Raw genomic sequence first — 23365 nt, forward strand, 5'->3', positions numbered from 1 at the left:
CCCCACTGCTGCCTTGAAAACCAGGAGGATTCAGCCTGCTTAATCCTTGACCATGAAGCATGTAGACTATGGGGCGAGGCAGTGGAGGCGCGAGCCTAGCCAGGCCTGAGGTCTGCTCTGACTCAGCCCGTGGTCCCGTGGGACTGACTGCCGAGCCAAATCCAGCCGGTCCGGCATCCCTGCCCTCGGGAGCTCTCCCCTCCTCGCCGCCTCCCCACCACAACCCCCTCAGTCCCTCAAGTTCGATAACGAAGCCAGCTCTGCATCTGCAACCATATCTTAAAAATGTGTGACACCGAGGAAATCTCTCCTACTGAGAAGTAAGTTGAGAGAAGTGTGCATCTGTCTACAGTCTGAACCATGAGAACATTACTCTGTGGGCCTCCCTGTCTTCGCTGCACACACTTTGCACTACAGGTAAAATGTCTGCACTTTTAATACATGCTGTTTGCTAACTCATCTATACCAAAATAAATTATCTTTCCTGCTAGTTCTTTCAGTCATGCTACACGGCAGCCGTGCTGCTGTACAACATGGGTAAAAGACAATGACTAAGCCAAAAGCTCTCCCATCTGCGAAACCTTTTGGCTTTGTCAATGCTTGATGTGCTTTGTCTCTACTCAGTGCAGTGGTTTGAAATCTCACGCTTCTCATTGCTTACATTTGTCTTCTATCCACTCTATCCATGCCAGCCCCGGCTTCATGAACCGTTCTTGGTATATTATTGTCTGGGTTCAATTGACCATTTCAGTTCTATAGTGCACACTGTGCTAAATGTACCCTTTTTTAAATTCAATAAATAAACGTTTGTGCTAACCAATCCACTAGTCACCAACAAGATGCTATTTATAACTGTGCAATTTCCAACACCTAGCAGAACTTGCAATTTTTTTAATTTGTGAAGTTTGCAAAGTTTCTTAGTTTACTTACCTTTTTGCCCCTGCGAAATTTTGCTTCACAGTAACTACAAGATACTTTCACTCAAACCAAGAAAGTGGCATACAATTAAGATACCTACCACTTTGAATCATATGTCCAATGACGCCGAGCGAGCACAGCAAGCAGGCCCAATCCTCCTTCCACCCTTCCTTTCATCAATTAATCTATTCGTCCTTTCCACTTCATACACCCATCCATCCTTTCCCATCCCATCCACCTATTAATCCATTTCTTTAATCACCTTTTCATCAATCCACGACCCATGTAGCCACTATTTCACCTTTACATCCACCCACACATTTTTCTAACAATCACTTTCTCTTCTATTATCCTTTCACCTAATATCAATATATTCACTCATTCATCCTTTCACCCTTCCCTCCTTCCTGTTCTCGATCGATCCTCCCAGTCATCCTTTCTCTGTTCATCCATTCACCCATCCTTTCTTCCTTCCATTCTCAATTCATCCAGCCACCCAACTCCCTTCCATGCACTCTTTTTTAATCTTTCCACCCTTCCATTCATCCTTTTGTTTCAGCAGTCTTCCAGTCCGCTTTTCATTCATCCATCCATCCTTTCACTCGTCCTTCCATCTTTCCAAACCTTCTTTCTCCCTTCTTTGTTTTCCTCTTTTCCTCCAAACCCCTTTCCTTCTGTCCCTATTTTAATTCTTCCTTCCACACTTCCTTCTTTTGTTTCACAGTCCCTTCCACTCTTCCCTTCACATTTCTTTGTTTTATCCTTCCATTCATACTTGTGTTTAACTTCCTGCTAGTTTGTCTTGGTCAGCTGACTGACAATACCTCAAATTTTGTGTGCCCGATAACACAGACTTACAGACTATGCCGCAAGCGCATCCGATAGAAATTTCCAGGTAGTAATTCCCATGCAGGGCAGCTCCAAGTAGCTGGGATGAAATGAGCATTTGCAATGCAATAGGTCTCTCATTTACGCGAGTTGAAGCTATTGGCATTGTAAATGACCATGTCTTTTATTTATGTTTTAAAAACCAAACATAAATAAAAGGCATTGTCATTTACAATGCCAATAGCTCAAACTTGCGTAAATGCGAGACCTATTGCATTGCAAATGCTTGTTAGCTATGAGAATGACCCAGTGGCATTTCAAATACGTGTTATTTAGTTAACTCCTCTCCTTATACTATAACACGGTCACTGACTCTAATCCTTGTATACTTATATATGCAGATTCTCATCAATATATACACTAGCTCAAAGTATGTTTTAAGCTCCCTTCAGCCACTTTGTTCCTCCTATCGCGTATTGTATTAACCAAGGTTCCGTCTTGTCCCCCTGGGTCAGGCACTAAATCGTTTTATGATTTTAATATTTGCACATTATAATGAGCATAATATTATGTATGTTTTTAATGGTTGCCCCATATAATGTATCCACTGGCATCATTCTGTAAGTCTGCTATTTCTCCTAATACTTTTCCAATTTTTTTTTATATATTACATTCTACCGTTTTGCATAACAGTGTGTTCCCCTATGTATGTAACTTGTACATTCTATACAATGTGTGCTTTCGGCGAAAAGTGGTGACCTGATATTTACGGAGTTTCGTGCGCACTGCACAGAACCACAACGTATATATTTAAGACTGAAACACCTTTAAACCAATTAAGAAGCTCTAACCCATTAACTAACTAACATGATTTGTGCCACACTACCTAGAATGAATTGTTCCACACCGCAGAATGTGGTAACAATCCTTCTAGTAATTACTGACCTTTAGGGTGACCCTTCTCTTGAACTTAAGTAATCCTTTCTTACTTTTGCACAATTTGAACCACTAGTGTGTGTGTGGGAGTGCAGGTGCAACCTTTGCCCCGAGGGCTCTCTAAGAGCCAAAAATACCTTACCTGATGCAGGCGGAGGTGCGACACTAGGTGAGGCGGAAGGTGCAAGAAGCAGTTTTTGCTGTTTGTGAACCTTAGGCATAAGGCCGATACTCCCCCTAGAACACCGCCACCCAGCATCCTTCAACGGCCGACTAGAGGCTGAGGTATCCCAAATACAGAAAAGTACTGCCATTCACTGACAACTGACTCCTGCATGATCCGAATCCTGCGGGTTGGAGGCGTGACCCAAGGTGCCCACCACCACGTGACAGGTAGAGTGGGAATGAATCTAGAGCGCACGCTTCGCTTCCCGGGTCGTGCGGAGAAACTGCTGTTTTTATTTAATCCAATATGGCCGCCAAAACATTATTGGCCGTTTTCTGTTACCAATTGGTTGGTTTGTAAACATCGGCAATTCTGAGATCAGTGTGTAACTGAACGTGTGTGAGTTCTGACTTGTCAGGTTATTTGGTTCCGCCAATTTGGCTTCGTAGCCAAAGGCAGTCTCCAATGTTCTAGCATGAAACTTCGAAGACAGCGTACCATCGATACCAATGTGAGTTAAAAGGCATCAATGTAGTTAGTATGGTAATTTTACATGAACACGAGCGACAAAATAAATCATTACTAGTAAACAATACTATTCATTATTGGTTTAAGAGGGGTAATCGTCCAATTCTCAAGCCCATCTTGCCTGTAGGTTAAGCTCCAAATCTACCTATATACCAAAACCGATGGAACGGACCGTTTCCAGCAGGAGGAACCAATGCTGCATTACTGACGATGAACAAACCCACTTCCAAGATGGCCGCGTGGTGTACGAGCATAACGTTCACATCTTTCGAGCTAATGCTCTATTTGTCCTACTTGAGTTTCTAGTGGGCGAAGGATCGTAATGGAATCACAGACAAGTGGGCAACATCAACAGGTTCTGCAGGTGTGCGGGCACCATGCGCAGCGGGCTGCATGTCACTCCAGAGCCAAGTACAGAGAAGGGCGCAGGCCAAAGGCGGTGCGGGTACGTACTTCTACTTGTTAGCACAGACAGGATTAGGATTGTGCATTTAATGCCACATACCCCCATATTACCATTCGTGATATTTTTTAAACGAACAATTTACATTCTAGGAATTGTAGATGCTTGCTTAAGCCGATCAAAGTGAATACACGAGTCCTACGAGTACCAGAATGCGGAGAAAAAAATTTCCAAACGGGCTAGATAAATGGAGAGCATCTCAAAGTTCAAGGTTTGAGCAATCTTGGTTTACTACCTGGGGGACAGGGTACCACGAGGGCGCCCTCTTATCTCTAATGGAATATCTTAGATGCATGTGCAGCATTTACTAGGTTCGCGTTTTCTTCTACTTCCGGGTTTTCCTGATTTTAGGTCTGCAGTGGCTTTCCCTTAACCCTTTGAGGAACCCTTTGCGCAAGTGCAAATACATCAGATTTTCGTAGGTGAGCAGGGGCTTTATATGGGATAAAGTACCTCATGCCGTACATTATAAGGATATCGAAAGTAACAGAGGAGTTCCATTTCTGAATAGAGCGGCGCTCTTCAAACTGGTGCGCACTCCTCTGTGGGTCCTTGTATGGTTCCCCAGGGTTGTGCTCATGCCTCTACAAGTACATGTAGAAATGAAAGTTGTGTGTGCGTTGCTCCTGGCTAAACTCAACAATGCCATTCACTCGGGTAGCAAACACCCACCTACTGCCAAAGCCTGGTTGAATATTCTAATGCACAGCGGCACAACAAGTGAAATGTAGGCCATCCTCCAACCCCCGACTTTGACGCCAAAAGATATCTGGAAACCACTCAGTAACTACCTGCGAACATTGGAAACCGTAGAGCAGGATGCTTGACCCCTACGTTTTGTAGTTTTTTTTTTTGTTGAGCCTAGACAGCACTTGCGCTGTCTGGAAGATCTGTTGTACGTACTTTGTAGGATCTGGAGATCAGCCCTCGGACTTGTCTGCTTCCGCCTTTGCTTAGGGACTTTTTTTCTATTCAACTGCCTCTATTTAACTGTCTTGATACAAAACGACTAGTAGAGGTCAGTAACATACCAGAACTGCTTTCTGCTTGTGAAATTTTCTCTAACTGTCTTGATTGAAAACGATCAGTAGAGGTCAGCAAAATACCAGAATTGCTTTCTACTTAGGGACCTTTTTTTTGTATTTCAACTGCCTATATTTAACTTTCTTGATAGAAAACGACCAGCAGAGGTCAGTAAAATACCAGATTCACTTTAGCATTGCCTAGATTCTAGGCCATAGAAACTTGTATTCACCAGCAAAAACATACCATTCATTAAAATCACTCCCTCCGCCAGGGATACAACAGCACAGTGTGGTCAGCAGCAAGGGGGAGCCACTTTTCTGACTGTGCTCATGGAACATCAGCGGCCTACATCAAAAATTTGCAAATGAAGACACTATGTCTTTCCTGGGGGAACACGTGGCCATCGCCTTGCAGGAAACATGGGAACTTGAGGGCCGCCCCATCGAAGGGTTCATTGAATATTGGAAACAGGCATTGAGGGACAGCCGCTTCGGCCACCCTAAAGGCGGGCTCTCCATATACATATTCAACAATCTAAAAGGTGAATTCAGTCAACTGAACCTGAAAGAAGACTGGCTACTGGGGGTCAAAATTAATCTACGGAGCAGACAGCGATTGCTCTTACTTATAAATGTGTATATTAATCCTAATACCCGCACAAAAAAAGACCACCTGGCCAGATTCTGTGAAACCATGAACGACATAGCCGCAGAATATCCCAACTCGGACCGCATCATCACAGGGGACTTTAACACGAACCTTTTCCAGGGGAACATAGCAGACTCAGAAGGACCCAACCAGACCAGCATAATTGAGGCTGTCCCCCAATCTAAACCCCCCACGCAAGCTTTCAATATATTAGGCGAGGTCACCGTGTTGAGACTGTACAATGCAGGGTATCTGGTGGTGAATGGGAGATCAGCTAGTGACTCCCCCCCCCAAACTGGACTTGGTCAAATGGAAGAACAAAATCTTACCTGGACTTTACTATTTGTAATTCGGAATTTTTGTCCAATTTGGCTAGCTTCTCCGTCTTGCCAAGGCTCGAAAGCGACCATAGGCCATTGGTCGTTTCTTTTGCCACAAACTTAGCTCTCCATAAAAAGGCACCATCCACATACAAAGGAATATATTCCGATAACCTAAAACGCCTGAAATGGAGTGAGTCCAACTGTCAATGTATCCTAAAAACAAGCAAGGATTTTATCATGTGTGCTTTAGACCAAATGGCCTTCCCCACAGCAACATGGTCGCAGTTATGCGCACATTTGATTAGGATTTATCCAGCGACAAGGCAGGGCCCAAATCGCACACCACCAGTAGGAGCAAATGCACTCCCCATGATAAAAACACTAAAAAGAGCAAGAAGTAATGCACTGAGGTTGCTTTTAAAATCCCCAGAGAACAGCAGCTTCTTCGACACATACCGTCAAGCCCAAAAGGCATTCAGGAAGGCAGTCACCCAAGAGAGAAAGGACCAGGAATCTCGATTCTGGGTTAAACTGGTATGGGAAAGCAAACAACAGAACTCAAAGACATTTTGGTCACTTCTCAACAACATCGGTCAAAATACAACATCTTTTGGATCAGCGAACATCCAGGAAGCAGACTGGATCTCGTACTTAACAGAGCATTTCCAGGCACAAGATAACCCTGACCGCCATGGATTAATATGGGCCTCTGACATTGGTACGGGCATAACATCAAACCTTTTACCCAATCAAACGCAGGGCCTTCCACATTTAAGGAATTGTCCGAAGAAAGAGTAGTCAAAGCACTGACGAAAGATAGACAAGACGGAGCCCCAGGCCCGAATGGCCTGCCGCAGAGGCTATTCAAATCCGACGCCCCTTTTTGGTCCAAGGTGCTATCAAATCTCTTTAACTACACCATGATCCACCAAACCATCCCGGACTCTTGGAGAGGTGCTATTATCCATCCCATCTTTAAAGCCGGAGCATGAGGCAACCCGAACAACTACAGATTAATTGCCTTGTTGGACATAGAGGCAAAGCACTTTGCAGGCCTCATTTTGGAGGATCTCAGACAATGGGCAAAGGACAAAAATCTGATTCCCTTAAATCAGACAGGGTTCGTTGCCAAATCAGGAACAATGACAAACCTACTGGCAATCTCCACCATCATTGACAAGGCCCTTATAAATTCCAGGTCGATTTTTTTGCTGCTTTGTCGATTTCAAAGCAGCATTTGACAGGGTGCCTAGGGCTGCTCTGTGGCAAAAACTGAAGCAGTGGGGAATATCCCAGATAACATCCTGAATCCCATCATCTTGCTGTATTCCAACACATGGGTTCGAGTGAAGTTAGGGTCTGGCGCGCATCTCTCTCGGAAAATTTGGACCTTTTGTGGTGTCAAACAGGGATGCGTGCTGGCTCCCCTTCTCTTCAATCTATTCATTGCGGACCTATCAAGTTCTCTAGAGAAAGTAATTAGCCATCCACCAAAAGTAGGAGGCACGGCATTATGCAATCTCTTATATGCCGACGACTTGGCACTGTTCAGTCTCACCAGAGTGGGGCTACAGAGACTCCTGGATGTCTTAATGCAATACACGGTTAACAATCAGTTAGAAATTAACATGAAAAAAACTATGGTTGTTCCGTTTGGCAAAAAACGCTACAGCGGTGGAGGCTGGACAATAAACAAAGAAAGCATCTCAATTGGCAAATCGTACAAATACTTAGGGGTCCATTTGGACTCCAGGGGCAGTTTCACCAAACAGAGCACTGTGATTGCAGCCAAGGCTACAGCGTTAATGATATCCTTGGCTAAGCTCTCGAGGAGACTCTCAGGCCCCACGGTCTTGCCCCTATTGGAAGTGCTCAGAGCAAAGATCGGGCCCACACTTTCGTATGGCATAGAGATCTTTAAGGGAAAAATGAATAAATCCTTAAATAAACTGACAACTAAACTCTATAAGAAACTGCTTCGCCTGCCGAGTTCCTCCTCGCCAGCACAGGTCAGATTAGAGCTGGGCTTAATTAACTATGAATCCTCTAATGTTGGCTCATATCTTAACCTGATCCACAAACTAAGACAGGCAGAAGCTGGTACTTTGGAACTCTTGGTCTGGAATGAAATCAGTATGAGCAATCCGGGGGGGACATTCGGCCGCCTCCTAAATGATTACATTCAACAAATGTCTGCTGCGGATCTTTGGGCCCTTAACCCAAGCCAGACCGCCTTCAAAACTACTATCAAAAAAGCTACAAGACTGAAATCCCTGATTATGGACAAAGCTCTCCTTGTGAAACGTAGCCATGCTTGGGCAGTAATCAACTGCTACAAACGACTATCCCTGGCAAATTATCTTTCAATTACATTCTCCTATCATCTAAAGCGATGCCTGACCGCCCTAAGACTGGGAGACTGGCACTTCCTTCAAAATCTCCCTGTATGGCGTCAAAAAAGGGTTGATCAAACGTGCAGAGGGTGTGGGTCAGCAAACGAAACTTTTTTGCACGTGCTTTGTATATGCCCCTGTTTTATCCTCCAACGCAGACGCCTACTCAGGCCGGAATGGAACAGGTTGGGAGTTCGGTCTTGCAGACACGCCATTATTGCTGCTCTGTCCTCAGAGAACACTGTTTTAAACATAAAATTGGCCAAATTCGTTCAGCATGCTTATAGTCTTCTAGGAAAATTGGACCATTGTGCAGAAAAATGTATTTAACTCCATCTGCATTTTCCGGGAGTGCTAATTTCTAAATTGACACGTTGCTGTAAGCACTGTTAAGCAGGCCACATTTTATTTTGCTCTTATTTTTTATTTTATTTTTATTTCTTTAAGTTGTAAGATTGTATCAATGTGCTAGATGAATCTTTTAAAGATATGTTTTTTATATATCTAAATAAAGTATTTCGCTTGTATTCAACGAGCACCCATTTTTTTCAAATCTTGTATTTTCAGTGATATGACCACAGAGTGGGCTGATTTTATATTAAAAACAGAGCTTTGGACAATACAATTTCCCGCTGATAGGCAGTATTTCTCTCCATGTGTTCCCATACCTGGCGTGTTCCGCAGTTTGATGCTTCCTTTCCCTCCATGTTAAAGAACAGTAGATGTTTCAGCACCCAGGCTAATGTGCTGCATAGATAAATACATATAAGGTCCCAGAGGCGAGACTGATTGCATTCCAAATGCTTGTTTTTCTGTAGACTTTGTGACTTTATCACCCTGAGACTCCCCCCAATTTGGCAAACACACCAAGATGATGGATGAAGTGCTGAAACTTTTCAACGACTCACCCCCAGTCACAGATCTGTGTTTAATCCATCATTCTTTTGCTCTCTATGCCACCCCAGTGTGGACCCAGCCATTTGCAAATTAGTCATGACTCTGTTCCCTAATGGAAACTATCCAGCCTGAACTGCCATGCCAGGTCCTCTCTGGACCGGAAACAAGCATCCCGGGGCCAGTTTTGTGGTATTACCCCATATCATGCGAGAAAAACAAGGGCCCCCTGATTCAGAAATGATCTAATTCCTAGGACAGGGAAAAACAGATTACATGTAACATTCCTAGGCAATAATAACAATAAAATAGGAAAAAGGTTGCAATAAAGGTGGACATACAATAGCACACTATTAAAAAATGGACTTTTAATGTACATATAAGTTATAATCATAATTCATAAAAACAGAATACATACTAATGATTACACAATAAAAGTAAAAAAACATTATAGCATAAAACAATAATTAAACAAAGAAACAACTTAAAAACATATAATTGATTTTTCAAAAAGTGGCAGTTAATAACTCGACGCTCGTTCGGCGTTCAAAAAACGCCTTCTTCATGAGCCACAAATGATTCTTGTACGGAAATTGATTATTCAAGACAGCAGTTATCAGATATTGACACAAATATATCCCAGTAAGTCGTATTTCCAAAGGTGGTACGCCTGATGTCTAAACAGGCATGATGACTAATTCGCTCAAAAAGAGGAATCGGATGTTCCAGATTATTTGAAATTAGATAAAACGCTGCACGATTTAAAATTTGTCGCAATTTTTATCGTGTTGTTGCAAGATATAGGATATTATATCTATCAACCAGGCTGGTGGCCGCTTGTCTCACATAAAGGCGTCTAAACAGAAATTAACTGTCGACTGCTAACGGCTTGCACGATGACCCATCTGAATAAAACTTATTTACGGCAAAGTGCAGCGGAAAAACCGGCGTCCAAACAAAAGATAGTTGTTGGCGCCAAACGGCTGAGATGCAGATGTACCCTCATCAGCCAGGCTAGCTTGAATCCAGTAGCACAGCGAGCAAGAGACCCACGCCTGGGCATATCCCGTTGCCACTTAGGGCGAACATAGAAAATACAACAAGATGATGAACAGAGTGCTGAAACTTTTCAACCACTGGGTTTAATCAATCGTTCTTTTGCTCACTATTCCACCCTAGTTTGGACCCAGCCATATGCAAATCAGTCTTGACCACGTTCCTCATGAGAACAATCCAGCCCAAACTGCCAGGCCTCCTCTCATCAGCCAGAACGATGATGGATTCAACCCAGATCTGTGACTGGGGGTACGTGTTTATTCCTGAACAAATGGCCAGAGACCGCTTCCTCAGAGAGATACCACAAGGAAGGAGAAAATATGTATATGTATTTTTTTAAAGGACCCTCTATTAGTGTAGGAGGTACTACTGCCAGGTGTGTAAGTGGCTACTGCTGCTCAACTATGCTTTACCATGAAAAAGTGGAGTGGAGGCCTATTTTCCTTGCTAGCATTAGAGCCCAGGACACCATTGCTGCTTTTTAACACAAATGGACAGAAAGTATCTTGGTGCTGCAGGTACAGTGGCAGCAGGGCCCAGCGGTATGAAGAGCCAACAAAATCCAAATTATAGCTGTTTTACCTTCCTTCCTTGCTTGCATTTGAGTCCATTACACTCTTGCTGATCCAGTGCTGTTTTGGGCTTCGGAGCAGTGGCCCATGGAAGGGGATCATTGAAGCAGAGTAGACTCCTTCGTTTCCACTCAGAGAGATGGCAGAGAGGCAGCTGTGGCTAGATGAGTTTGTTTTTAATACAGGGCAGAAGAGATTGCCCTCTTTGCAGTCTGTAGCTGTCATTAGTGAAGCAGGTGCAGCAGCATTGGTGCCTAGGGCTGTCTGAGGGGCCCACTGCATCACATTTATGACTGTCTCACTTTAAAAGGGGCATGAGAGCTTATTTCCTTTTTTAGCATTAAGACCGAGGGCACCCTTTCAGAAAAAAGGGAGACAACATGTTGGAGCTCATTTCTTTTCGGAAAGCTACAGAGAGCCTGTTTCAAGATTGGAGTGATGTTCAGGCAAGGCGAAGGAGTGAAAGAAGCAATGGAGATAGCCCGGTTCTCAGAGCTGCAGCTATTATCGTTATTTCACCAGGTGCAGTTGCACGGGTGTCCAGGAGTGCGTGGGTCTCACAACACTCCAAATAAATTATGGCGAGCAGTATTTTTGGGTATATACCTGTTTTTGTTCAATGCATTTGTTGTTTTATAAGTCCCATATTTATTGTGGTTTATGAGCTATAAAAAAGTACCCCTGAAATGATCACATAAGCCCTTCTCTCTGTACAAAGTCCAGCCCTGTCCCTCTCACTCCCTCAATCCATTCCATAAAGTTTTGAAGGGGGCCCGATTTCAAAACATTTCGCTTAGGGGGGCTCAAAGCAAAATAGTTTGAAGACCTCTGATATAGAGGAATGAGGCTAAAGGCTAAGTTCCTTTGTAGGATCTTGGACCACCAAGATGACTTGCAATATTATTATAATGTACGACAAGGGGTATTTTATTCCTTATAATACATGGTCCCACTAATACCCGACCCACAAACTATTCAAATTCTTGGTCTGGTGCTTATTTTCATATGAAAGAGCTAGGAAGTTTTTAAACATGAAGAATATAATGACAATCTTTAGTGGAAATCTAAGCTCTCCAAAAAGCAGTTACATATTTGTTGCAAGAAGATATTGGTATCAGTTAATTACAAGCTGGATTTAAAACAAACATTGTAGCTGTGAATGTGTAGAAACATGCAGAGAAATCCTATATTAACCTTTGGAAAAAATAAACTTGTTGCCATAAAGGCCTCTTTTCTGCTCGTCACTATTCAGCAAGAAAAAAATTGAGCAGAAGGAAAAACCATGTTTCGTTATTTATTTTTAATATACAGCCTTTATTGTGCTCTGTGCCCTGCCTTTCCCCTCAACTGCTGACTCTGGCAGCAGGCATTGTGACATCAGAACTCAACTGTAATTAGCTTTTACAGTTGAGTGGCTATGTAATTAATTGTTTGATTACAGGCGACTAATGATGTCACAAGTCGCCTTTAAAAAAGAAACTAGAGAAAAGCTTTTATGAAGGGATTACATGTAATGTTATATATCCATCCATCCATCTCAGTGGAGGTCACTTCTAGGTAGTTATAGTTAGGTCAGGGTTTCCATAGGAAGAGCAGTTTTTTAGTTTGCTGATAACTTTGGGGCTGCTTAATAAGTCTTCATAATACTTTAAAGCCAGGCCAATGGTCAAGCTCTATGGGCCGCAAGCCCCATCCTCAGTGTGTTTAGGATCTGCCCACAGGCAAGGTCTTGCAACCTAAGACTTGCTATCCTACGGCCTACTCCCTTTGTGCATGGACATAGTCCGTGTGTAGTGGCAGTTGACTGCCCATGGCAGGCTGAGGGCCCGGCTCTGATGTCAACCCCCTCTGTGCTTCTCCAAAGGCTGTGCAGAAGGATTTGGCAGCCCTGTGGTGAATTGGGCGCAGGGCTTGTCCACAGGCTTAGACCATTTCCGCAGCCAGTTGTGGGCTGGGCTTGGTTGCTGCACACTGCCACCAACCCTGCACAGCAGGTTGGCCACCTTTAGACCAGGCTCTGTGGCCAAATGCCAATATGCATAGAAACGAGATCTTAAATTAATAAGACCATGATAAGAAAACGAGTCAGTAGAAAAAAAAATCAGTAAAAAAGCAGATCCTCGGCCCACCATTACCCTGGCAGCTATCCCTCCTATCTCCCAAGACGAATTCCTAACTCTAAGTAAGAAGGTCAAATCAGGTTCCCCTATTGATCCCATGAGGCCGGCTCAATTCAGAGATGATCTACCTGTTTTATTGACACCGTTACGTCAGATCATAAATGCCTCCTTCTCCACGGCAGTTGTGTTCCTGCCATGGAAACAAGCAAGGGTGGTTCCCTTGCTGAAAAAAACAACACTGGACCCAACTAAACCGGAAATCTTTCAACCCATATCCCTCCTGCCCTGGGTCGCAAAAATTGCTGAGGCCCATACTAATAAGGTTCTTTAAGGCTATCTGAACAACATTGGTGCCTTTGATCGCTCCCAGAATGGTTTCTGCCCGGGTCATAGTACCGAGACCGCGCTTTTAGCATTGAGTGAACATCTACGGACCATACTGGATGAGGGACAAACTGCGGCTCTCATCCTGCTTGACCTCAGCGCCGCGTTCAACACGGTCTCCCATAAGATCCTCTTGCACTGCCTAGAGGAGGTGGGGGTGGTAGGTCCGGCCCTGGAGTGGTTCCGTTCTTTTCTATCTGACAGATGATTCCAAGTCTCAGCCCCCCCCTTCCTCTCACAAGCTCATGTCATCAAGCAGGGGGTTCCTCAGGGCTCGGCATTAAGCCCTGTCCTGTTCAATCTCTATGTTTAACCCCTGGCGGCGGCGGCGAGGGATTCTGGCTTGACCATGGACTCGTACGCCGATAATATGCAGCTGATGGTAGCCCTCTCCGATGACCATACTCGGGGCGCCGCTCATTTACGGGGTTCGGCCTAGCAGCGATGGCGCATTGGATGACCACCAACTGCCTTCAACTTAATGCCAACAAGTCTGAAGTGCTGCTGGTGGGGAGAGACAAGGGGCTCTGGAGCAAGCATTGGTGGCCGGCGTCTCTGGGCAGTGCCCCTACCCCTAAGCCGGTTGTAAATAAACTTAGGGGTCTGGTTTGACTCTAATCTTGGGTTTCAGGAGCATACCAAGAAGATCGCTGGCACTTGCTTTGGTCTCCTTCGGGGTCTGAGACCTATGCTGGGCTTCTTTGACCCACCTACCTGCCAGTTGATAGTCCAAGCGACTATTCTGTCTGAGTTAGACTATGCTAACTCACTTACCGTATGTTGGCGCTAATAAGGCGGAAGTTACACGCCTTTCACGGGTCCAGAACGCAGCTGCCCGAGTTCTATTGCGGCTCCCTAGAACTTGCTCTGCGACTGGTGCATTGCGGCGCCTGCGGTGGCTGCCCATGCCTCAAAGGATTCAATTCAAAGCACTATGCCTGACCTTCAAAACCTTAAAAATGTCTTCCCCCGAGATCTTGTCTGACTTGTTGATCCCCTATGTACCCACATGCCAGCCACGCTCGTCCGAGCAATTCTTGGCAACGGTCCCCCGGGTGAAGCGCCTTGGAGCCGGGGGTCGGTCGTTACGGTATCCTGTCGTCAAACTATGGAATTCCCTCCCTGCCCAGATTTTCGGCTAGATTGCCTGTTGTCCTTCCGTAAAGCTATCAAAACCTTCCTATTTCCTACGGTCTAGCTTTTGCTCTCCACTGACTCTGCTGCAAGCGACGGGACACCTCTCCACTGAGGCAGCTGTTGTGCTCTACAAGTATACCTAACAATAGCAATTTGTGGTTACCAGCTTCTGCTTATCAACTCTTACAACACACGCCATAATTCAAGCATTCCATTGATAGTTTTTTGTTTTTGTAACAAATCGGGTTATTAGTTTAGGTGGGTTGAAGTTCCACTTAGGTAGCAACCACAATCCTTGTCAGGGTGAACCACAAAAGTCACTAAATTACCCTGAGCTTAACCCTCTGGTAGATGGCACAAAGCAGTCAGGCTTAACTTGGAGGCAAAGTGTAACTTTATGCAGCACACAAACAGTAATAAAGGGAAAACACAACAAAACGGCAGGCATGGTGCCTAAGAATGCCCTTTTCAGCCTGGAAAGGTTTCTGGGTCCACCCCCGAGGATTGTGGGCACTTGCGCGTGTTCTCTGAGGGGGAGGCAGAGGCTGACCCTGGAGGTATTGGAGCCAAAGCCCCAGCAGGTTCTTCCCTCGATTCGAGGGGTTGTAGGCACTGTTGTGCAATGTCCATGGGCCTCTTTTCCAGAAGGGACATTGCGTCCGAGACCGCTTTAATGATGGAGGCGTAAACCGCGTCGCAGATCTCATCGATGACGGGGCAAGTATGAGAAGTCTTCCTCTTCCGCTTAATAGTCCTCTTAATCCTCCATGAGGCCAGTGGGGGGAGGGGAGGCCTTGTAAGGCCTATAATTATATATGAGGTCTAGGTACTAGGGAAAAGCCCTTGCACACAACCCGCCCTTATTCTTAAACGGGCACTTATGGGGGGGGGGGTTGGGGGTGGAATGACAGCCTGGGGAGCGTCTGTACTTATGTAGGAGTCGCTGCCTCTAAAATAACCCTAACCCGCCAGGTGTTCTGGTTCCAGGTTGACTGGGCCACCCAGTTTGTTGCCACCGCGGAGGGAGGTGCTCAGCAATGCAGGGAAACTGGTGTGCTCTCCACAGTAGAACGAAAACGAGCACCTGAAATTGCCATGTGAGGGGTGCTTACCCTCTAGCGGTTGGTGGACTCCAGCCCCGAAGCCCACAGGGTGAGGGAAATAAATTGGTGAGCAGCCGCAAAGGGGCATAGAAGCTTTCCCGTAGCCGCTTATGAGCTTGAGGCCTAAACGCTTCACTACAATGACAAAATCAAGCTGAAGAGCGCAAAATAAAACTGCAACAAACCTGAAAGGGTACTGGAGTCTCAGCAGTTAACTGACACTGGCTGCGAGCGGCAAAGAAAAAGGGCAATAGAAAAGGGACCACACCTTTTACAGATACTCTCAACACTTGATTGGTTTTGGACTTGTTTCTTTGCAACTTCATTTTCCCTGGGGTTATTGGAAATGAAGTTTCTGTTGACATGTTAATATGGCAGCTGTAATAATAAACAGAGATGTATAGTGTTAGAAATGGGATCTCTGGTTGGCTAAGGCTTGCGCCATTGCCAGGCAGAGACCACCACTCTAGTCAGGGCAAGGGACTTAAACGCCAAGATAACCCCTGCTCACCCACTTGGTAGCTTGGCACGAGCAGTAAGGCTTATCCAGGAGGCAATGTCTAAAGCGTTTGCGCAACACACACACAGCAGCAACACACTAGGCACACCACAAAAAGGAACTCCACACAAGGTTATATATCAAAATAGCCTTTGTATTACCATAAAACACATTAGATCATAATCACACATATACACTGTGCCAACTGGCACTAGGCAGTATTTACAGAGGATTATTTACACATGACAGGGCCACGGGGGCCACTGTCCGAATCAGCACTTAGTAGAAATAGTAGATGTAGCACATAGAATAATTGTAGCACAAAATAACAATTGTAGAACACCACCAGTAACTACTGGTAAAAGGTAGGAACACACTACGCAATACTAGTCGCCATAGGCATGGGTCACGCAGTGAAACATAAACTGACTAGCTTAAACCATTCTAGGTAAAGCAACCTCCTGATCATAAAACACATTTAGGGGTATAGAACAGGCATAAAGGCATTACACATAAAATCACATTAGGCATCAGGTAATTACCAACATAAACACAAATGACCAAACACCTTGCGCAAGAATCACAGAAGTTAATGACCCCAGGCCAACTGGCCTTCCATGGGGCCCAAAGGCCTTTTGTTCAAAATAGTCAGGGTGCGCTGCCTAGGCAGCCAAAGCAAAGATGCGCAAGAGTTCGACCTAAACGTGGCAGCTGCCCACTACTTGCTGGGCAGCTGGGAAATGAAGGGGGCGAAGGAGTGCGTCTCACTCCTAACTTCAACTATGCCCCCAAAGAACTGTGCGCCTAAACGGTGCAGCTGCCCACTAAGAACAGCTTCGCCACACGTTGGAGCCATCTAGGCTCTAGAAACCAACAGGATGAAGCCAGCACGGGCTCTAAGTTACATAGGTCCCAAGAATAAGGGGCGAAGCGTGGGAGCCACTCAGGCTCTGTGAATAATGATGTCCCCCAAATACTGTAGAGCATACTGGCGCTCTAACTAACTATGCACAATGGGTGAGAGATCGTGCCCCCAACGTTGGAGCCACACGGGGCTCTTAAAATAAGGATCAGGTCAGTGGTGGAGCACCATGGGGCTCTACAAACAACTAATGCTCCTTCAAACAGTCCAGCATGGTCCCCACAAGATAGCCCTCCTCTATGGATCTGCCCCCTCAGCCTTTGCTCACCGGCTATGCGGGGGGGGGGGCTTCTTTCCTTGGATGCGGCAGCCCTCTCCTCTAACCGCGGTGGGGGCAGGCACTGACAATGTGCCTCGTGCCCTCTGCTTCTCCTGGGATGACGGCGCTTCTCCTGTGGAGCCTCCAAAGCTCCAGGGACTTGGGCGGCACGCGGGGCTCTCCTCTGACACCGAAGCCCCGACTGCACCTCCAGTCACTCGCTGCTCCTCGGGCACCACGGGGCTCTCCCTTCCTCTCGGGAGCCCCGGGCTGAGACGCTGGCTTTTCCTCGCGGTCTGCTTCACGGGCGCACACATGAGCGCGGGGTAGGCTCCCCCTGCTTCCTGATCAAGCGCCACCTATGTCTCCTATGAGGCTGCCTGACTTCCGGGGTTTCCCGGGTTGCGGTGGCGTTTCTCTGCTATCCCGGGCCGCGGCGGTGATGCGGGGCAGATGAGGGGTAGGCTCCCTCTTGAATACACAGTCCCTGGCGGGGTGGGCACCCGCTAGGGGTAATTAAAAGCACAATGCGGGGGAATCCCATTTCTTTGCACACAAGGTCCCGGGCGGGGTGGGCACCCGCTAGGGATATCAAAAACGGCAAATCTGTGGAGTGGGCGCCGCGCCGAAATCAGCAGATTGCGGGGTAGGCACTCGTCTTGGTTTTTTGGTAGAGAGATGCAGGGTGGGCACCTGCTTGAGGACGACAAAGCCCAATCCAGCAGGGCAGAGACAGAGCGCTCACCAGGACACAAATCCAGCGCTCTGTCCAGGAACAAACAAAGCTCTCCTTCTCCCCACTGCAGCAAATAAAGCGCTCCCAGGCACTTAAGTCCAATGAAGGGGGGGCAGAGGCTGGGCCCAGGGGCCAGCTCACAGGGCCCTCCAGCAGGGTGGCAGTTCCTCCTGGCGCCCAGCAGCAGCACCCCTCAAGTCAGGATCAGAGACAACACACATATGGGGTCACAGCCCTTCTTATACACCAATTTCCTTCGTCTAAGGCTGTAGGGCAAGGGGAGAAACAGTCACAACTGGTTCTGGAGCACTTTGTTTTGCTCAGCCCCTCTCCCTATTCACAGGACAGGCTATGGACATCAGACGCACCACAGGGGGCGGAGCCAGCATTGTGGAGGGAAGGCACAGCCCTATTCAGGTCCCAGGTGCAACTCCTCCCTCACATCTACATGCAGATCCCCCTATTCACCACCGGGCAGACCCATCCTGATTTCTGGAGCCATGCACACCAGCCAGCCCCTGTCACTCACAAGCCAGACAGTCAATTCACATTAACTGCACACAGAAATGCCAACTTCTAAAAGTGGCACTTCTACACTAGTCACAATAAATCTGCGCACACCGTTGCGCAGCTTTAATCTCACGAGTTTGCACATACCAAACTCGCCCCTGCACTCCTCTCACATCAGGAACTACCATGGACACTCATCTCCCCCATTCTTTCCTATGGGAGGACAGGCCAATCTCACCACATGCACTCAGACTGCGCACGCACTTTACACTGGGACACAGTGCTAAAGTGCGCAGAAGCCCAAAAACAACTAACATCGGGCCACATTTAAAAGCAAAAAGTTTAATGGGCGAACCAGCCAAAAGGGCCAAGTCCAACATATAGCATAATCCTCGCCTCCGGGTCCTGCCATAGAATCCCTTCCCTACAGGCTTGAAGAAGCAGGGTTACTAATTCCCACATTAATATTGATGCTGTGATTAGGTCTGGGTGATTAAATTCCAATCCCTGCAGAAATCAAAGTTTACACAGGTTCTGCAGTATTTATCTCACCATGCTGTTTCATTCCGAAAGATTGCCTGATAAAATCGGCTGAAAATGATATGGAAAAAGCTAGGTAAAAATGATAAAACTGAGGATTTTAGTTCAATAAATAGCTGAATCAATAAGGTATTCCTCAGTTCAACGGCCAAACTCGGAGTATGATGTACTTACTGCACTGGGTAAATACCTCTCTCTACGGTATTGGTATTTATTGGGTGTGTTAAATATCACCTAATCGGGGCCCGAGTGTCTTACTATCTCCCTAGAGCTGTCTTTTTTTCTGTAAGATTGCTGGAGTTATCATTGGCACTTTAGTGTTGCAATTGGGGGCCTGAAGCATAATTCTAATCTATACAAGTAAGTAGCTAACCATTAACCCAGCTTCTTCACAAGTGATAAGGGAAGCATTTCTCCAATCAATAGCATATGATTTAAGAGCAAAGAGTGGCCCTTGCCCACTCTTTGGGAACTGTGCATCCGGAAAATGCACTAAACGGTGTCTCTGGTAGACACCTTCACCTCTACAATCTGGGCTTAATCCCCAGAGTTCTCGGGGCTCTGTGACCTTGCAGCACATTCTCTTCATTCTTCTCTCAACTCCCTGGGATCACCATCTTTCGCGCAAACATTATAAACTGGTTCAGGTTAGGCCAGAACAATGGGGCAGCAACAGACTGCATTCAGAACGTTGAAACATTAACTGCGGACAGACAAGCTAATGGCTCATTTGATTTTCATAGTGAAACATCCATTTTGAATATGTAACATAACAGAGAATCCTGCAACAGACAGCTGTATTGTGACAATGCAGGGTAAAGCTACAGAGTCACTGTCCAGTGTGAGCTCCGCAAGGTGCCTACATTATACCTGAAAACATACCATTGCTGTATGAACATGTGGATGGATATATTTACCACAGGAAGATTAATTTGCTACAATGAGAGATTTGGGATAGAAAACTGTCTGTGATCGAAGCCAGGGAATCATCTGAGCTCCTAAAGTGCAAAGGAGCATCAGGACTGGAACCCAGGAGCCATATTTATTGGGTCTGCCTTTGCCGCTAGCTTGGGCTTGCTCCCCAGTAACTCCTCATTTAGCACTAGATATTCCTTCTGGGGGCCATATTGCTCTTATTTAAGAGGATTGTTGAACATGGCAATGCATGTTATTTGGCTACTGTTTTTAGAGCAAGGAACCAGTGACTGTCCTTTGAAGTCAAGGAAGCCACCCTGGCACTTAGGTCTCTTCTGGAAGAAAAATTACAGTGGGCTCAGGAGTGCTTGCAAGAGTCCTTCGTGAGTTATCATTGTAATCGGAGCCTCAAAGCAACTGTTTTATGTAACAAATCTAAATGAAATATTTGTAAGGACGGCATCAAAGGGGATGTTTGTTACAGTGGGTATATTGGGCAAGGATCTGTAACTCATCACATTCCTCTTGAAGGAACAAGGCTCCATAAAATATTGTGTAATTTCATAAACATTTGGATTTTATTGACTTTATTAACTGTCCGCAAAGTTTCTTAGTTTATGGCACACAGTTTCCAAATAAAGTTACATTGAATTAAGTTAATAAAATAGATGAATGCGAAGCAGCAATGCATGTTTTAATTTTTTTATTGTTCTTACGTTTCATCTTCTGTGGTGCATATTTAAATGCGAATTGAAAAAGTCATGAAATGTAAATACGTTATTTCTACGTTTGCAGGTATATACAATTAACTTGGAGTCCCGTTATTTGATGGTGCAAGGCGTACCCGCAATTGGTGTCATGAATGAGTTGATAGAACATTTTGCATTATTTGGTACCATAGAGGAGTACCATGCCCTGGATGAGTATCCTGCAGAAGAATTTACTGAAGTTTACCTAATCAAGTTTCATAGATTGCACAGTGCCAGGTACCATCATTTTGAACATTATTTCCCACAACCCCTGCAAGTGCTCAAAACCGAAGATTATAATCCAATCTTTCAAACTATGTTTGCTTTTCGCCTATTTCGCCAAATGAATAGAGCAGTAAATAAATAATTTTTGCAAAGGGCAAAGTTTTTGATAACACCTATAAAAATCTGTAAAACAACTGAATTCTGCAGTTATGTTCATTTACTTTGTTTCTACCACTTCAGGAGATTTGCACTGTGCCCTTCCTTGTTTCTGTTTATTTCATGTTAGTTACCTCTCATGTCATGCAGACAATTGTTGCTTCAGGGTAGCAACTATCTGATGATATAAAGCAAAGGAGGGTTTTCATTTGCTGCAGTGTAAAACGTATGATGCAGTACAAATAGACATCAGACAACTATCTATAACTTTGTCAATGATTTTGCTAGATTTATACTACCTTTTTAGGGCTCGGGCCTACGTCACACTGCGTAGCAGTGTGGGCGGAGCCCAAGAGTCCTTTTCTGAGGGGTTTGGAAATCGTACCTACCGAATTCCAGAATGCTCGTGCAGTTTGCTATTTTTTTTTGCCAGCTGCATGGCAATTGGCCCTCGCATGCGTGTGTTTTTAGAAGAGAGCACGCAATAGGCCATAGGTGGTAGAGTAGCTCTGCCTATTGCATATTGCGTGCGGTCACACGCACCAAAAGGCCATATTTCTTCAATTACCAGCTGTCAGGGCCTGCGGTAATTGAAGACAGATGCTGGGCGCGCGTGCACCATTCTTTGCTGTGTGCTCTAAGAAGCTTCTGAACTCTATTTGGGCTTCCTAGAGCATGTGCATTTAATGTCTGGACTGGATGTTGCTGGGCGCGCGTGCACCATTCTTTGCTGTCTGCTCTACGAAGCTTGCCTTCTGCCCCCTGATTGCACTCGATAATAAGAAGCGCCCCCGCCCACATTCTTCTGTCGAGAAGCCAATGGAATCGCCTCTCTCCTGCCACCGAAAGCCGCACTAGTGGGGCCCTTTATAGCAGCATTCTGTGTGCACGCCTGTGGAAGCTGTGCTTTGTTCCTCCTTAGATGTCCAAGTGTCACTTACCCTTTGTTTAGATTCAGATACATTAGGGTAAGTTCTGCATTGTTGACATCAGAGCTCGAGGCCCCTTTGACCTTTGTCCTGTCCCCAGAAGTAGTACATGGATGCCGCGGAGCGTTCTATTCTTTGTCGGGGTGGGGTGGGGGCACCTTCCTATGCTGTACGTGGCGCCCCCAGTGCCCCTCTTTGCTGGGATGCTTTTGTTGCGAGTCTTACTCGCCACGTGAAGCCATTATCCTCATACGTGACGTTGTTATTCATTGTTCACCTCCTGTCTCCAGCAGCCTGGAGTGTGCAAGGCAGTTCTTTCCATTGACATCCCCACCCCAGAGGGTCACAACACCCTTCTGCATGGGAAATACAACGAACGGGCGCGCCATAGGAGCCTCGCGTTTGCATATCACCAGGGGCATAGCGTTGGTGCAGCAGGTGCAGTGGCACCAGGACCCCATCGTTTGGGCCTAAGGGGGAGGCATAAACCTGGACAATGCTGTATTTTAGTGTCTCAGCGGCAGTCAAAAGTGCCTTTTTCCTTGTTTCACCAGGGCCCATGGCATCCTTGCTTCACTACTACATGCAACGCTAGCTCCATGAAGGTTTTTGTGAAATAGGCAGTGCTGTTGAGTGCAGAGTGCTGTGTGCTGCTGTGTGCTGCTGTGTGCTGCTGTGTGCTGCTGTGTGCTGAGTGCTGTGTGCTGTTGAGTGCTGTGTGCTGTTGAGTGCTGTGTGCTGTTGAGTGCTGTGTGCTGTTGAGTGCTGTGTGCTGTTGAGTGCTGTGTGCTGTTGAGGGCAGAGTGCTGTTGAGGCCAGAGTGCTGTGTGCTGTTGAGGGCAGAGTGCTGTGTGCTGTTGAGGGCAGAGTGCTGTGTGCTGTTGAGGGCAGTGTGCTGTTGAGGGCAGAGTGCTGTGTGCTGTTGAGGGCAGAGTGCTGTTGAGGGCAGAGTGTTGAGGGCAGAGCGCAGAGTGACTGTTCCAGGGAGAGCAGGGTATGCTTGTGCGCTTACACGGTGCACTGACACACAGGAGCTAAAATAGAGAACAGCTGAACACGTGTCTTGGGAGCTTAATTGAGGCAGCCAGCCCTCTGTGAGGGGAGCAGCAAGGAGGGGACACCTCAACCAATCAAGCGCAACTACTCACAACCTACTGTACGATTACAACACAGGCCAAAGGGCAGTGCTAGGTCTTTTTGCATTACGTAGGGTGAGCAGTGAGTGAGTGTGTAGTGTGAGCAGTGTGTGAGCGTGCAGGGTGAGCAGTGTGTGAGCGTGCATGGTGAGCAGTGTGTGAGTATGCAGGGTTAACAGTGTGTGAGCGTGCAGGGTGAACATTGTGTAAGTGTGCAAGGTGAGCAGTGTGTGAGTGTGTAGGGTGAGCAGTGTGTGAGTGTGTAGGATGAGCAGTGTGTGAGTGTGTAGGATG

At 46.1% G+C, this 23365-nt stretch overlaps 2 protein-coding genes across 4 annotated transcripts in view; one reads left to right on the top strand and one right to left on the bottom strand.

Moving 5' to 3' along the window:
- PEX1 (peroxisomal biogenesis factor 1) overlaps positions 1-3083 on the bottom strand; it is a 628515-nt gene extending 625432 nt beyond the window's left edge. Inside the window, exon 1 of one of the 2 annotated variants that reach the window (XM_078663649.1) lies at positions 2825-3083. In XM_078663649.1, coding sequence (XP_078519775.1) covers positions 2825-2941 — 117 coding nt within the window. In that variant the 5' untranslated portion in view covers positions 2942-3083. The remainder of the gene's footprint in view (positions 1-2824) is intronic. The other variant, XM_078663648.1, reaches the window with a different exon arrangement.
- Positions 3084-3308: 225 nt separating this feature from the next.
- Positions 3309-23365, top strand: part of RBM48 (RNA binding motif protein 48) — a 98385-nt gene continuing 78328 nt past the window's right edge. Inside the window, exons 1-2 of one of the 2 annotated variants that reach the window (XM_078663651.1) lie at positions 3309-3359; positions 20672-20862. In XM_078663651.1, coding sequence (XP_078519777.1) covers positions 3324-3359; positions 20672-20862 — 227 coding nt within the window. In that variant the 5' untranslated portion in view covers positions 3309-3323. Of the gene's footprint in view, positions 3360-3602; positions 3822-20671; positions 20863-23365 lie in introns of those variants that run through there. The other variant, XM_078663650.1, reaches the window with a different exon arrangement.

The sequence above is a fragment of the Lissotriton helveticus genome, chromosome 10, assembly GCF_964261635.1.
Source record: "Lissotriton helveticus chromosome 10, aLisHel1.1, whole genome shotgun sequence".
Lineage (NCBI taxonomy): Eukaryota > Metazoa > Chordata > Amphibia > Caudata > Salamandridae > Lissotriton > Lissotriton helveticus.